Here is a 17,095-nt window from a genome sequence, read left to right on the forward strand (position 1 = left end):
GGGTCCACATAGCACCGACCACTAACCACCTTGACTGGTGGCAGCGTCACTGGCGAAACCGCGTCCGATAACTATGGAGTGTAGATAGAGTGAATAGCTAATCACAACTTTATTCTTCTACTTTATATTTATGACCGTCGGATCGTAGGCTAGCCTGAAAACCATGCTGATCTGATCATCTTAACCGTCAGATTTCAAATGTTGGATCCAGATTGCCTGCCATTATCTTTACAACTTTCTCCGTTTGATCAATGTTGATTGGATGGTTGGATCGTTTGATTGGTGGTGTTTTTGAGCTATGATCCAGTCACAGCGGGGTCCACTATTTGTACGGTCAGGATGAGCGTGCATTGATTACGTGTGTGAGGAATGACCAATAAGTTGCCACGTTTTGATGAATTGTGTGTCAAGTGAACATTGTAGCCCTTTCTGCCAATTCGTAGTCTGAAAGTCAGGTCATGGATGATCAGAACCGTTCAAGAGGTAGGTCCCACCATGATTGGGACATATGAAAAGTGCGAGTAAACACAGTAATCCTAGCTGTTTATGGACAGATGAACCATAACTGAAAACTGCATTGAGAAGATAATATCAACCACCTGATGTTTCCCTTCGTATGTAGACCACTCAATATTTTACTTTTAACCATCGAATTTATCTATAGGCATTAATTGGATGGTTAGGATTTCTTGATCGGTGCAATTTTATGTATCTGTTCCACCCAAGATGGGACACACATTTTGAATAGTCTGGATAATTGTAACTCAGTACCGCATATTAGGAGGATGAGATACCACCATTTTCTAAAATGGTGCAAAACTCACATAGAAATTTATGTCCATTTTCATGTTGTTGCGGGTCAGCTAAATAAATATATTTTTCTTCTTGTGTGGACAGCAATGTGGATAAGATGACCACGGACCACCTCAATTGGTGGTCCGCCAAGTAGTCTCCCTGATCTTCAGCGTACATGTCTTTGCGTTGGTGAATCGAACCGTTCATCCAGGGGGACGCACCAAAGAAGACCCACACCCAAAAATTTGTACTGATGGAACAATCCTGACCATTTGATCAGAGGCAATAAAAACCGATGGTTTAAAAAAGCCGACCAACAGTTCGCATTCAACGGAAAAAGGTCACGTGGGAAGGATTGTCCCATCGGTGAGATTTTTGGGTGAATGCCCATACATCGCTGGAACAACACGACCTGCATGAAAGGCCACAAGCATTTCGTGGACCACCAATTAAGATAGTATGCTGGACTACTTTGCCTAATACCGTTGCCTCCCGAGGGAGGATCGGGTACTGCCGTCAGTACCATAAGCTTACCGTACTGCACACCATCTCCTCTAATGTATTAGATGTTTACGACATCTGATCCGTACAAAAGGTCGGCTCATGATGGAGATTACCTATCATGAAAATAAAACGGAACGGTTCAGGTGGTAGTATGAATCTGTATGTTAAGTTCGATCTACATTTCTAGAATGTTCATTCATTTTGATTTTGTGGCCTATCCGATGGTTAGATCGGCATGAATTTCACCAAAAGCAAAAATCACGATGAGGCCGAGATTTTGTACGGACCAGATTTCCCACACACGTAACAAACTGGCAGGAATAAAATGTACAGTAAGGTAAGCTTGTGCGGAGGGCAGTACCTGACCATTGTACGAGAGAACACTCGAGAAATCAATCAAGGGTCCACATTCCACACCCATTATGGATGTCCTGCGACAAAATTGCATCGGTGGAACGATCCTATCCATCTGATTGATGGTGGACTTTTGACTCTGCCGTTGTCAAGTTCGTTCAACCCTTCATCTCCGAGTGGGTCATCATCCAAAATTTAAATTGATTTAATAATCTTAAATTCCAATTAATAAGCATATCCATGTTGAGTTTGGACTATTAACTAGTTTCATTTTGACCATCATCATCATCATCTAAACCTTAGCACAATTAATCAGGGTCAGCTATATAAATCTATCAAGGGCCACTAAATTAAATGGACGTTTTTTTTTTTAAAAAAAATAAAATTATTTATTATTATTATTATTATTATTATTTTTAAAGCCATCTAAATCAGGTGCACTTCTAGATTATTATTATTTATTTAAAAAAAGCTTGGCCTGGGCCTGGGCAAGTCTTGAGATTGTGGGAAAAATCAGGAGACTTGAAAGTGGGTCCATGTGTTGTCTGCATGCCATACAACCCATCCATACAGTGCAAACCCAAAGATTGTGGGAAGAAGTCCAAGCCAATCCAGTGATCAACAAGTGCTAGACAAAATAGAAAATAATAGAGAAAAGCCCAAAAACATACAAATTCAAATGGTGGGGGGGCTCATCATGAATTTTTGGGTGTCCAACCATCTAGGTGGGGTGCACTTGATGCAAGGCCCCTGGTAAGTGCAGGTTCTCTCAACCAATGAGCTAACAAGCACTTAAGTCTCAAACAAGGGGTCCCACATTAGTGTTTTTTAACAAAAAATAGCAGTTGATTGGCACACAACTCGTCGAGTCACGCTGAGTTGTGTCAAGTTGCCTGAGTTTTCAAGTGACTTGACGAGTCTTGTCGAGCCCCGATCGAGTCAAGCTTGCCTGTGCATTTCCAAGAGACTCGGTTCAAGATCTAGCTGAGTCGAGTTGACTCGGCCGTTTTTAGAGTCAAGTAGAACTATGGTCCAAAATTCTAGGACTCTGATTAAGGCAACTTTCGGCGGATGGCTCATCCACAGTGATGTCCAACAGACCAATCATCTGGACAACTGAACCATTTGCCCAACTTGCATAGACCAGAAATCTGAATAATTCTATACATACCTCTACTCAATATCATATAATTACTTAAAAAGATAAAAGATAAAAACAGGACACTCTGTAACATGGACAATGCAAGAAAATTCCATATCCTCTCTCATGAAATTTTATTTGTAATATGTCAGACATATTGCCGACAATGGTTACATATCGACAATGGTTACATATCATTGGCATTTTTTGATAGTGTGGCAAAGTGGACTGTACAGATATCAAGTGAAGAAAGAGGAGTTGTAGGGTCTGGTTCATTAGCAACTGTGCAGTTTTCTGACTAGCATGATTCCATGCATGTGGGGCCATGGTTGGTGATCCAAACCATTGGTCTGATGGGGTAGGCAGCTCATGGGGGCTGTCTCAAAATTATTCAAGATTGGTAGATTATAACCCCTCAATCAATAGGCAAGGAACGTAGCTCAATTGTCAAAGGGTTGATACATTCCAATGTAGGAGATTTTCTGGGTGTTGGGCCATCAAATAAACGGTCTCAATCGTTGAAAAATGTCCTGAGTGAATGGAATCCTTAAAGTCAGTGAATCCCACATTTTGCTAATGAGCTGGACCATACAATTCCTCATGAAGAAAGCCGATACATCTCCACCTGTGGCATCGTTACAGGGTTTTTCTTTCTACATCTGTTTCTAGTCCATGTATCCACGACGCATTCAGAGGGGGAGTTGCTATGCATGAGGTTTGCTAATTCTACATACCCATGTGCCAGCGTGGCACATACATGGGACATTCTAGCTGTGTATCAGGTGGGCCCCACCGTGTAGATGCCCTGGCCATAAACCATGTGGGTCAAGTCATCAGGTGGGCCGGGTGTCATTGAACATTGATAATTATTATTATTAATTTTTTGTTGTTGTTTTCTGAACGTTCTTTTTTTTTTTTTTTTTGTACATGTGTGCTTGCATGATGAGTTGAACTACCTGTTTTTTTTTTTGGGCCAGGTCATTTACATAGTCAGCTCCACTTGACGAACAGCACGGTTGTCCCAAGCATGGCAGGGCAGCATGTGGATGTGCATGAGACATGCAGAAATTCCTCAAGCTACTAAGTCGATAACTTCACCTGGGCACATCGCAGCTACATGGCCTTTCAGTCATCTTCCAATTCCACAGAAGCTTGGATTCCCCACCATATGATCACATGGTCTCATCGAATGCCATCATCTATAAAAGGCAGTGAAAAGCAACTCAAAATGAATAGATGATTAAATTTCAAAAAAAGAAAAAGAAAAAAAGATTTATCTGCAATTGGAAGATGACCAAGGCAAGACAAAAGCGAGGAATGACAGAGGTGCCTTCAGCCTCGGCAGATGCAGTTCAATGATGCTCAGGATCCACATGTGATGCCAATGGCCTGGTGTTCCACCAGATCGATTAAAAAAAAATAATCCCAATTTTGATTATCCTAACCAATGTTGTCAAAATCATTAAATCATATCATAAATTGTAAGATTTTTTATGATTTTCTTAAAACTATAAATAAATCAGAAGAAAATTAAAAACTCCGCAATCATCCTTTTGCCATCAATATGCACCAAGTAATGCTATGTCATGATAGTGTTAAAGGATTCTTATCTTTCCTTTTTGTTGTTAATGCAGGGGCATTTTCACACCGGGCTCGAGTAGGGTGGTTTGTGGGATGCAGAGGCACACTCGGGGTGGGCAGCCCCCACCCATGTGAGGCAGGTGGCTCATGTGAAGCAGAATCCATGTGAAGTGGGGCCCATGAGGGGGGTTCGGCTGAGGTCTTAATGTAATGTCCTGAATTTTCACTATTTTGAATTTCCAAAAATCCTTGAAAATTTTTCTATTAATTAACTTGTAATATCACTTAATGACCATTAGCACTCAATGTTAGTTTATACAGGGGCGATACCAGTAAAGAACTGCACAAGTCCGATTAATCAACCGTAGGAAGCCAACGAATTCGCCCGATCACTTGAACATCAGGTGTAGCCCCATGATTTACTCACATAGGACCCAAATCTAACCGACCCATCGCTAACTAATCAAGACAATCATGACTAAATTAAAGATCTAACCGAAACCGAATCAGATAAGGCCCGGATCTTGACTAATAGACCAAATCAACCTCGTTACTCTTTTAGCTTAAAACCGACAGTTTAGAGTAATTACGACCAAATCTCCACTTTCAATAGCTATAAATAGGCCACACTATGAACATAGTTAATCCAAACCCTAATTATTGCCTACGAGAAATCTCAATACCTAATTCATTCCAGAAATACCCCGATTTTCCGAACAAGTTCTAAACCGCTCGTTGGTGGGCCATTAGTTCCAAAACTATAGAATAATGTCCGTCTTACTGGACTCAACGTCCATCGCGGGAGTTGGACCTGGATACTGTCCAGAACCGCTAAACTTGAGCCAAAGGACAAGTGCATGAGAAGTACAAATACCCTAAAGGAAGAAGTTGAAACTTAAGTGAATTGGGTCGTCCACTCTTATGCAAAGTTGAGGATTTCGGACCGTCGGTTTATGACCAAACTTCATACATGGAGTAAGGATATTTCCCTACTCATATCCGTATAACCGCGGCCCCGATCGACCATCAGTGACCGTTGAACAGACTTCTAATCATACCTATCGATCGGCGCATCCAAATGGCGGGCCAAACATGTCTATACGTAGATCATCATTAGGGCTACATATCCTACAGTGTATATCAATATGTACACCCCATAATGGGCCTTAGAGACTAGAAAAACCCTCCCATAGGGCTAGTATAGTAAAAACTCAACCCTTGGGGCCATTTGCACCAAATCTGGCATTATAAAAGGACCTCATTTGGGCACCCCCTCTCCCCATACGAATTTGCCTTAAAGCAAGAGAAAAAAAAAGGGAGAAAGGGAGAAAAAAACGAGGAGAAATGAGAAGAGAGAGACCTTGGGGTGTGGGTGTTAGTGCACCTCCGCCCTCTCATCCCTTCTTTAGCTGCCTCGTCGTAGTCGGAGTCGTCGTTGGAGCTTTTCTGACAATGGTTGGAGGTAAGTGTTGAATCTCAAATATAATTTAGGGTTTTAATAGTTGTTTATCCCAAATCTTACAAGCTTGTATGCTTATTTAGGCATTTCAACAATGATTTCCTAACACCATAACTCTACGAGCGCCTTGGATCGAGCGGTTCGTCACAAGGTGCGGACTATTATCCTTACGTGGTCTACCACCAATTCTACTATAAGTTTAATGATTATGAATGTTAGGATGATGTGCTTGATAAATCTATAGAGAGAACCTAGCCAAGACTCTACATGATAGGTCCCCCTAAATTCCATGAAATGATTGAATGTTGTTTATTTGTTCTTTAACATGATTAGGTTTAATTTTCGTGTGGCATGTTCATCCTATATATGATTTTAGTATAACCTTCCTTGTGGCATGTTTGATTGCATAAAATCCTTGTTGTATGTTTGTGCTATGAATAATGTATAACTCTTGATCTTTTCAGTAACCCATCACAACACACATGCACATTAATTTTGTATTTTGTTTTGCATTGTAGAAAATCTGGATTTTATGTTTAATGTATGAGAGCATGACTTCACTCGTGTAGAAGATGAATCCTGAATTATTGGAATATTATTGAATGTCATAAACCCCTGGGTTGGTCAGGGAACTGAAGTGGGAGAAGGTGGTTCCGTTGGTAGGACCATCCTGCGGCTAAACCAGCGGATTTGAGCGAATGCGAATGAGCGACAATAGTTGGACTACATGAGTCGCTTGTACTCGATGTCGTCCATCACATACTCGCCTGAACTCACACGGTTTAGTTCGTTTACTGACCAACCATGTTTGTTAACCCTGTTTGCTCAAGCATGTATGGAACTTGGAACACCATTCAACCATTGAAGCCCATTGATAACCATTTGAAACCGATCCACTGACTCGAAAGCCGGACATGGTGGAATAAGACACTGTGTCCGAGCTGTCGGCCTACGCTGAGGTGACGAGCCTCCCCGTAGTGACCGCGAGCGATCCTTCTTCTCAGCACTCCCCATGTGCTTGAAATTAGGGATGGGGAACCTAATGGGATCAAGGATCGCGGGGTCTTGGCCTTGCACGTTGAGGGACCTTGGCCTCGCAACCAGTTGAGGGTAATGATACATGGGGTGTACTAGTTTCTCCAATCTGCTGGATGAACGGAATTAACTAAATACTCGGCTAACATTATCCATGCATCGCATTAGTTAGGATTTGGCGACTCGGTAGTTGAGGTCACAATGAGGGTGGTTGGTCATGCGCGATCGTTAGACGAAGTCGCTTGAGAGAGTGTTGTTGTAAGGGCATACATCATATCATAATACATGCATATGCATTAACAAGATTAGTTAAGGATCTGTGAATGTATGCCTTTCATTAAATTCATTATATAATTGATGCTTGTTGTAACGTAAGGCTAATAGTAACCACTGAGTTAGCTACTCACTCCCACTCTGGGACGGTGTTTTAAAATACCAACCAGCCCCTTTACTAGATGCAAGTGAGGCGAAGCTCGACGAGCCGAGCGAGGTGAGCATGGATAGGGAGGAGGAGCTTCCCTACTTCCAGACTATCGACGAATCCTTTTAGTTTGAGTTCGGGTTACCGCGAGGTATGGATCAGGGCCCTAGTCGCTTTGTGTCATGTATGGGTGGGACTAGTTTCCTATCTAGATAATTTTGGATTCGTGGTTTGGATATTTTTATATTTAGCAGCAATTGATACTGCTTTATGACGTACTTATGCTTCATGCCTTGTTAAATCCCCCATTGTTTATGAGATCATCCAAATGTAATTAAAATATGAAGCCCATTAGGGCACCCATGACACCTGGGAATTCAGAAGCCGAGTTCCTACACGATCCCTGAAAACCCGGGGTGTTACACCTAACCCATGGGATGTGGAGCTTGAGCTATAAGATAAAGTGATTGATTCGCCATGCTCTATCAGTTCAAGCTTTTAGAGCAAGTGGTTAGTTCTCCTACATCAAAATAAAATAATTTACCTTTTCTAAACATATCTTCTTCTTTTTTTAAAGGTTTTTTTTTTTTTTTTAAATAAATTTCCAAATGACTCTTAAAGCCCCCATCAATTCAAAAACATAAAATGAAAGCCAATTGAAACTTAAAATAAAAGAGAACAAGTATAATTTGAATCGTAAATCTGGTTTTGAATCATAAATTGTAGGATTCATATGAAAATTTTTAACAACACCGATCCTAACTATTTGATTGTTGGCTATATCCCCCCCCCCCTTCTGTTTTTTTTTTTCTTTTTTTTTTCGGTGGATGATATGCCCATCATGGACAAGTGGGGCCATGGTTACTTGACATGGACCACTGATCTGATATGAAGCTCTTGCAGATGAGGAGCCCGAGCCATCCAAGCTATAGCCCTTTCCTTGGACTGTCGCTGTATTATTCTCTTATCTAGTTGAACCTTAGGGTCCCCTGATTCAACGATTAGGATACATCTGATCTAGTAGTATTTTGAGGATCAACAATTAGGATACATCTGATATAGTAGGATTTTGAGGATCAACGATTAGGATACATCTGATCTAGTAGGATTTTGAGGAATCACCGAGCTGTGGTAGGGCCCGTTAAATCAATGGTTTGGATCACCAAACTGGGTCCCATTTATAAAAATTGATAGGGCCAGTTAGATCAACAGTCATATCATGTGAATATGCACAGTATAATTCCTGGTAATTCTTTCCCAGTACCCAAACATGGTTTTTGGATTGGATTCCACAAAATTACATTCCCAGTACCCAAGCATGAGAAATCCCTCACATCCAGAGAACCCCTTACACAAGGATACGCACCACGAAAGAGATGGAAGGAAAACCATTTCCGAATAGGCACCCATAATCGCCACAGCTAAGCATCCCACATGCGCCAAAACTGCATAAGATCACAAAATATATGCCCTATTCCATAAATCAGGCTAGTCGACTTATCAGCTCAGTCACACATGTATATTGGATGCAGACTGTTGGTCAGCATTTTTCAACTGTCCATATCTTTTGTACACTTGTCACATGTGGCCCACCTGATGAGTGTAGTGACCTACTTCTGGACAAGGGCAGATTCACTGTGGGGCCTGTGGTCCGCCTCATGAATGATCCGGATCTCACATGTGTACGATTTGGCACGTGTGGGGCATTTCTTGTTGGCACTTTCAAATGGATGGTCTACAAGTAACACATTCCTTGAGAGAGAAATTACCTTGCCACAGATGGGACAGCTTTCACTTCTTTCCATCCACTCGTATATACAACCAAGGTGAAAATGATGAGAGCACCGAGTCATTATCTTGGGGTTTTCAGGTGTATATTCTGCAGAACAAGACATGAAGAAAGATTCAATATTCTTATTCATACTCCTCAGACAAAGCTTCATACTATTAACATTCATCTTTGATATATATAAAAAAATCTACCCAATAATATCTACAGCTAGCCAGCATTTTCAGTCGGTACAAGTGGGCCCCATGGTTTAATGACATGGATGCCCCATGCCATAGTTTCAAAACTCAGTGACTCAACTCAAAACTTGGCTGAGTCAACTCACCGCGCCGGGATTTCTAGTCGAGTCCGTAGGAAACTTGCTACTGAGCTCGACTCGGTCTTGACATGACAAGACTCGTCAAGTTGACCTGTTCACTCAGCCTACTTGATACAACTCAGTACAATTCAAGCTGAAACAGTCAGCCAAAGACACTTTTCTTGTCTGTTTGGCCCATTTTATATATATTTACCTAATTTTTGTAATGTTTATCACTATTTTCCCTACTTTCATTGTACTATTGCATGTCGAGTTGAGTCAACGAAAACTTGACCAGGTCTTTGAGTCAACTCAACACAACTAGACATCGGTTCGAATCTGAGTTTTAGAGTTTTTGAACCATGCCCCATGCACTCACCATTATACAAATTGGAAGATCCTAGCCACTGTATCGTTGGATCTTTTTCTGGTTGAATTATGAACCCTCGCCATATTTTCTTTCTCAACTGTTTATTTTCCAGAAGGTTTAAGATTTATCCCATGTAAATGATTTTTGGTGAATGGACCACCATAATGGAGGCAAGAACATAAAAAGATTGAATCCACTAATGATAGACCCTACTTTCACCAACCGAAGTTGAGCATTATCTACAGCCTTATAAAATGCACATACAAGCGATGAGCAAAACAGTGAAATAGTATGACACAAAGCTATTAATAGAATCACTAATCGGGTGCAGCTCCATGGTACTGAGCCTCCATGACTGTATAATCACTGCTCAGGTGCAACTCTATGGTTCTGTATTCCATGCATTGATCTGATAACCCAGCCACAGATGGTGGGCACCTCAAAATTTTCCTAGATTGGTAGATCCTAACCCTTTGATCAGTGACTTGAAAATAGATCACCATCACCATCATCAACATCTAAGCCTTCCCAACTAATTGGGTTCGAGTACATGAATCCTTTTTCGCCATTCTACTCTATCAAGGGCCATAACTTCAGTTAGACCATAGGTCATCAAGTCTTTTCTTACTACCTCCATCCACGTCCATTTGGGCCTGACTCTGGCCCTTTTAGAGCCTTCGACTTGTACCAATTCGCTCCTAACCAGCATGGTTCTTGGTCTCCGTTGCACATGACCAAACCATCTAAGTCTACTTCCCCTCATCTCATTACCTATTGTTGCTACTCCTGAGTTCCCTCAAATGCATTCATATCTAATTCTATCCTTTGTCATCTTGCCACTCATCTATCTCAACATCCTCATTTCAACTACACTCATCCTATGAACATGTTGTTCCTTAACTGCCCAACATTGTGAGCCATAAAACATGGTTTCAAAATAGATGGTTAAGAAAAAAACAAAGAACAAAGCAATGGTCCAAATTCAATGGAAAATAGGCCAAAGATGAAAAGGTTATTAGAACCTTCCAATCTAGGAGATTAATTTCCTTTATACATTCCTTAAGCCTACAAGGTCCATGAAGATGTTATTAATCACTTACCAAGACACTTGTTGAACCATGACACTTATTGGCTCATCTATGTTAGTTTGAGATGGAGCATTGGATGATCTGTATATATGCATGTATTACAATGTTGGTGTGATGGCAGAGAGTATATATGACATGTAGGTTAGCTACATATCAATATTATTTCTTGTAACTATATTACACCAAATTGAGGATTTGCGACAGGGCCATGAATCGTGATTAAATGAGGAGCTCCTCATGTTCATTTGTGTGTGTCATGGACCAAATTAATGTTGGTCCGCTGATCGGGGACGTCAAACTTGTACGAGAAAAATGGGCAGTTGGGGAAAAAAAGTCAAATAGTCTAAATTCAGTGTCCATGTATGGCTCAATTGATGAGTGTACCACCCTGATTTTTGGTGCATGACATGTTTACAGCACCCACGACATGATGAATGGGCCCGGCTTAACACATGTGCTGTCTGCCAGAATTCCGCCTCCTCACATGAGGGGCTTCTGATTGAATCACAAGTCACGACCCTTTCTCAAAAAATAAAAATAAAAATAATAAATAAATAAAAAAACAGTATTCGGAAAGCAAAGAAAAATTATCAAAAGAAATACCTCAGACCCAACTGATGCAAGCATGTTGACAGTTGAACTGACCAAGCACATTAGGATCATTTTTGAAGTAGGGGAAAAGGGATTAAAAATTTTCTTTATGAGATTTTTCTCTAAAATTTCTCTAATTTTTACAAATTCAAGAATATTCACTGACCTTCTAAAAAAATCATGAATAGGCCATGATTTTTTTCAAGAAAAAACAGCCAAATTTTGTAACCATTATTAGAATTGCATATTCTCTCATAGTTAACACATAAGCATACAATACAAAAGTGTGAATCATACCTTCAAGACATGTGGGGCAAACATCTTCATCTTCTGAGGAAGACAGTATATATGCATCACCACTGGTCACTTTCGCTGATTGGTGCTTCATTGAAGATCCAGTCCATTTGTCTGCTACACTGAGTGATCCTGAATAGCTGCTGCTTCTAAGTGGTTCCGTTTCCTCATTGAAATGACTGGAGGCCTTCCCATGCCTTGAGAGCCATCCATCACGCTGTAGGCGAGAACATCTTGGATCGGCATCATAAGGCAAAGGCCTCATAGGAGCACGGTACGTGTCCAGTGGAGAGTTGTCAACTGAAGGTGCGGTTAGTCCAGCCGAAGCCAAAGGATTTACTCCTTGAATGGATGAAGGGACTGCATGCATTTCCCCTCTTTGGAATAATGCAGTATACTTGAGAGGGAAAGAAGGGAGAAATCAGGAAGGTATTATGATTTGAATGCCTCAAAGTCCAACAAGCTTGTCATTTAAATTCAGAAATCTTAGTTGCATTCTACCACAAATAAACTTTTATATCCAAAGATTTTTTTTAAAGAAATACTATGCCGTTAGATACTTATTCCAACGCGGACTTGTGGATAGAAGCAATCATCTAAAACAAATAAGAAAAATGCTATTATGAGATGTAGTTCATTTAAGTTCTATGAAGAGACAACTCCAACCAACACATGGATGGGCTGCAGGGCGAGAATCATACCAATTGCCTGATTGGACAACTACAACCATCAATTGTTGTCAGGTTTGTACAGTGAGTGTCAAACAGTACTCTTTTTTGTTTGAAGCCGCTTTTCCAGTGCATGGATTGGAATGTAACCAGTGTGATTGCCTGACATTTGCAGGCATGCCCATCCATGTGGTGGCCTCACATACCAATCTATCTACCATTATGTAAAAAACTAGTAAAAGCTCAACTGGACCCAGCCACTCAAACAGATTTCTTCGACTGAAAACTGATTTGATCACAAATCAGTGAAGATTAAACTCAACTCAGCTCGAAAAAACTCGGAAAAGAAAAAAGAAAAAAAGAAAACACTTGACTCAACAAAACTCCGAGAGAACCCATTGAAACTCGGCCAAAGCTGACACGACTCACCAAGACATGGCAATATTACATATTTATTATATTTTTAAGTAGCAAAGGTTATTAGAGAAGCTCAGAGAAAACTCGAAAAAAGTCATCCAAGTTACTTGAATTGACTCAATGGACCCTCAAGTTGAGTCAGATTTTCAAGTTTTAAAACTATACTATCTACTGTTTTGAGACTTGTATACAAGGTGTTCTGTATCCATTACGATACAGCCAATGTGTTCTATAACGGTAACGGTGGCCGTAATGGCCACCACCGTTACCTTTACGATATGGGTCATAACGGCTGTTACGGCCCCCGTAACGGCTGTTACGGTCTCTTTTGTTATTGAATATATATATATATACACACACACACACAGAGAAACCTGTATTTGCCCCGTCATGTTGATTAAGAAGTATGGAAAACCTGTATCTGCCCCATAATAGACAATTATGGGGCTGTTATGGACTTCATAGGGGACGTAACGTGCCGTTAACGGCAATTACGAGTCATTTTTTCCATAACGGTTGTTACGGCTTTTACGATCCCGTAATGTGTAACAGTTGCCACCGTTACCTTTATGTAACGGCCTTTACAGCTCCGTAACGGCCTTTACGGCATACCATGGATACGGCCGAAAAGGCCGATACATCTAGGTAATAGCCGTGACTGTTACATGATACAGGGGTGAAATGGGATAGTTGGTTTTTTGAAACTATATTGGCCGTTATAGGGGCCATAATAGCCATTACGGGGCATAACGACTGTTACCACTGTAACGGTTTAAAAGCGACCACACTTTTTTTTTTTTTAAATGCAAATCCATTTTTTCCTCAGTTTTTCACTTTTCTCATTCCAAAAACTTTCCCAAAGCATTCTATTCAGATTTTGACCACTTATACTATAGTTTTTACGATTAGACTGAAGTGATTTGGGCGAATAGAAGCTCCGATAGCCATTTATTTTTATTTTTATTTTTAAATCGAAAAAAGTTGTATATATGCATTTTTTTTTCCCAATTTCTAATGCCAATGCTTGATTGTGATGTGTAAACATTAGAGACACATAACCACGTTCCTAAATTCACCATACAACCCAATACAACACTTTCACCAAAGAGTGGACTGTTACGCTGTCATAAAGTTAGATGTTTTTGAGAGGGCAAAGTTAGATGTATGTTCTTAGGTCAATTGTTCTAATGCTTTCGACTAATTGTTTGGTTTTTGAAGTTTGGGTTGTACATCCTTTTGGTGCTTTTTAATACAAGTCTCTCTCTCTCTCTCTCTCTCTCTCTCTCTCTCTCTCTCTTCTTTTTTCTTTTTTAACCTTAAAAAAATTGAATGGAAATTAGGCAACTATAATGAATTCCCAATGAATTTTGACGTATTTCTTTTCAGAGTGTGTGGTATGTAAATTACTAGTCTAGTACAGGAAACTGTTGGAAACATCCAACTGTCAATATTTGGGTTTCATTTTCAATCGTGTGGCATCCATCTAGAAGGGAGTTTCAATTATCTAAATGGTACATACACATGCTATCTACTTTAATTCAATTTCCTTTCTTGTTGCTACATTACCAGTCCACCCCTCCCACAGCATTCCATACTGGACACAAGTTTTAAAAATCAGTTTTGGAGCATCAGATTGTTCACCGCCGATCTGGGATTGTATTGCCCTGTATCATTCTGTTTTGGACCGGTATTGTCCATGGCTGATACTGTTTTGTATCAGGCGATACATATCTGTTTTGGATTATACTTAAAACCTTGGCTGGATGGTTACACTTGGAAAAGAGATGGATAGGTTCATGGCTGATACTGTTTTGTATCAGGCGATACATACCTGTTTTGGATTATGCTTAAAACCTTGGCTGGATAGTTAAACTTGGACAAGAGATGGATAGGTTCATTCGTGGCATGTAGCTCAATTAGACAAGCAATTAAATCATGGTTTGGGAGTATGGCACACTCCTGATTAAAACCTGAGTAGTAATAGATAAAACCAATTGAAAACTGACCAAAATTGGTTGAAACTGAGTAGCAATGACCGAGAAAGACACTAAGTTGGGACGAGTCTAATTGGTTTCAGCCAGTTTTGATCAAGGGTGCAACTCAGGCAAGATGGGTCAGGTTGAGGGTCAACCTGAACCCAATCCGACCTCAAGAGGACCCAACCTGCAACCTGAGTTGACGTGACCTCAAGAGCACCCAACCTGACTTCCAACCTAAGGCACCCAACGCGAATTCCTCAGTACTCCACCCAATCCCACCCGACCCGACCTAAATACATGTGATTATTCCCAGGCCAACCTAATCCAGCCTGAATTTTCCCAACCCAAACCCATTTCAAACCAGGTTGTTGAATTCCAGCGAGCCCAAACTGAGGGCCTTGACCAACCTGACCCAACATGACCCAAACTCAGGTTGGGTCAATCAGGTTCAAGTTGAACCGAACCCAAGTTGCAGCCCTAATTTTAATTCCCTAATTGGAATAATCGGATGGCATGTTGTTTCACAACCACAAGGCCATGGGTTACATCCAGGCTAACCTAGAATACAAAAGATGGTGGATGACGTGTAGCTTTCACAGAAGAAGTGACTTTGTATCCTCTCAACTGTGTAAGTTGATAAATGATTCATGGGGCCAAATCCGAACACTCCGCAGCATTATGCAGCGCAAAGAAAATAATGAAGTAAGCTATCAAGATGATACAAAATCTCATGAAATAACCAATGAATTCTAGCAAGATGAATTTCTAGAGTCATCCTCAACGTATAATTAACAACTGTCCCATGATTATCTCATCTATACTTTTAGTGTTGATGCATGAATAGTATTGCATGTAAATGTCACACACAATTGGTTGTACGATATAACTCTTCATGTGGGGCCCAATACGTGGTGATCCATTCATAAGGTAGGCTACATTGTGGATATGAGATCACCCAATAATCCCTACCCCTACATTATCTTAATTGTCTGATTGGTCCTCCATTAAATGTGGACGGTTGGCTGTGATTATCCCTTTTCATTGGATAGATAAGCTCACCTGATGAGGAAGATAATTGGGCCTGCTCAATCCTGTAAAAGGGTCTCCCAGATCAGCAGCTAAGGTTATTGAAATGCAGACCCAAACTCTACCACTGCTTGGTCAAACAAAAAAAAAAGCAGTTTCTTTCAAAATCGTTAATGCACAACTCATATGAAGGCCAGAAGTAACAAATCCTTCATGACAATACAACCATCATCTTCAAGTTCCAGAAGCAGGTTCAAAATATCAAAATGTATCAGCAATGTATTACAACAAATTCATGAAGAGATGCGGAAAAAAAAAGTTTTGTATCTTCAAGATTTCCATTTTAAAAAAAAGCATTGGCTTCAATGGTTTGCATCATTGATTTCTTTAATGAAATTCAACAACACATGGAAGTTGATAGTATTGGAAGGTATCATGTTTGCATTTAGAGACATTTCAACAAAATCATATTGCATTGAGAGATAAGATTCATTCAAATGGTATTTTCACCTTGGTTCAGAAAGCTCTTTTGCCTTTCTGTTTTTCATTGGCCAGACCAAATCATGGATGCCCAATCAATCAATTCACTTAAATGATGCTCTAGAGGAGGGTAGAAACAAATGTCACTAAAAACCAAGATTTTGAACCATACCACATTTAAGAACTGCTGAACAAAGCAGCTGATGCATATACAGTGTCCGTAAATGTCACTGTTTGGACAGATATCCTCCACTTGCAAACAGGAACACACCGCACCCATGATAATGCTGCCTTCTTAGTTCTTTCTTGTTCGGACTCAGCAGTCAACAATAACTTCCCAAAATCATCAATGAAAACCCAACATATCAGGCATTCCCATGAAGAAAATTCTTTCTTCCAGAAATAAGAAATCCATATGAGAGAGGACACTATGCTCGCAGAAATTATGGTTTTCCCACGAGCAAGAATCCTCTCTCTTCAAACCACAAGGCCGAACAGAAGCGTGCCAAGAATCTGATAATTGTACTTCAGTTATTCTATACAATAAGAATCACTTCACCACGGCCTGTCAAAAAAGAATTCCCAAAAGTAAATTTAAAATTAAATGAATGGATATCTCTCAACATGATCTCTATAACAATGCCATTGAGCTACTTGAAGAAAGAACAATTTAGTTATATCAGGATAATATTAGGGTCTGTCAATGAGTCAGGTTCAGGTTCAAGTCCGCATCCCTTCAAGTCTGGGTCTGGTTCTTGAATAGCTGGACCTGGATCTGATTAAGTTTGGGTACCCATTAGGTCTT

General features: G+C 40.3%; 1 protein-coding gene and 1 long non-coding RNA gene across 4 annotated transcripts; one reads left to right on the top strand and one right to left on the bottom strand.

The window, feature by feature from the left end:
- Window positions 1-2,887: 2,887 nt before the first annotated feature.
- LOC131219434 (E3 ubiquitin-protein ligase At3g02290-like) lies at window positions 2,888-16,886 on the bottom strand. 3 transcript variants are annotated; one of them, XM_058214567.1, is made up of 5 exons: window positions 16,463-16,886; window positions 15,844-15,937; window positions 11,724-12,117; window positions 9,060-9,169; window positions 2,888-3,993 (listed from the first exon to the last, which is right to left on the bottom strand). In XM_058214567.1, the coding sequence occupies exons 1-5, from the start codon at window positions 16,465-16,467 to the stop codon at window positions 3,967-3,969; spliced, it is 630 nt and encodes a 209-aa protein (XP_058070550.1). In that variant the 5' UTR covers window positions 16,468-16,886; the 3' UTR covers window positions 2,888-3,966. The 3 variants fall into 3 exon arrangements, with proteins under 3 accessions (XP_058070550.1, XP_058070548.1, XP_058070549.1); XM_058214565.1 differs by lacking the exon at window positions 15,844-15,937 and having other exon boundaries at window positions 16,463-16,885; XM_058214566.1 differs by lacking the exons at window positions 2,888-3,993; window positions 15,844-15,937 and adding an exon at window positions 4,071-4,183.
- LOC131219435 (uncharacterized) lies at window positions 15,908-16,736 on the top strand. Its single transcript, XR_009158204.1, has 2 exons — window positions 15,908-16,089; window positions 16,262-16,736. It is a non-coding gene; the product is annotated as an uncharacterized LOC131219435 (long non-coding RNA).
- Window positions 16,887-17,095: the final 209 nt, after the last annotated feature.

Source organism: Magnolia sinica, chromosome 11, assembly GCF_029962835.1.
Source record: "Magnolia sinica isolate HGM2019 chromosome 11, MsV1, whole genome shotgun sequence".
NCBI lineage: Eukaryota > Viridiplantae > Streptophyta > Magnoliopsida > Magnoliales > Magnoliaceae > Magnolia > Magnolia sinica.

What these genes read in the sequence shown, in the direction of transcription:
- LOC131219434 (XM_058214565.1), bottom strand. Translation starts at nt 16,570, where the DNA reads ATGGGTGCGGTGTGTTCCTGTTTGCAAGTGGAGGATATCTGTCCAAAC. An exon ending in TTGCCCCACATGTCTTGAAG is followed by an intron (nt 9,170 to 11,723) that starts GTATGATTCACA and finishes CTTGTTCTGCAG; the next exon opens with AATATACACCTGAAAACCCC. An exon ending in GCTGTCCCATCTGTGGCAAG is followed by an intron (nt 3,994 to 9,059) that starts GTAATTTCTCTC and finishes TGCCTTTTATAG; the next exon opens with ATGATGGCATTCGATGAGAC.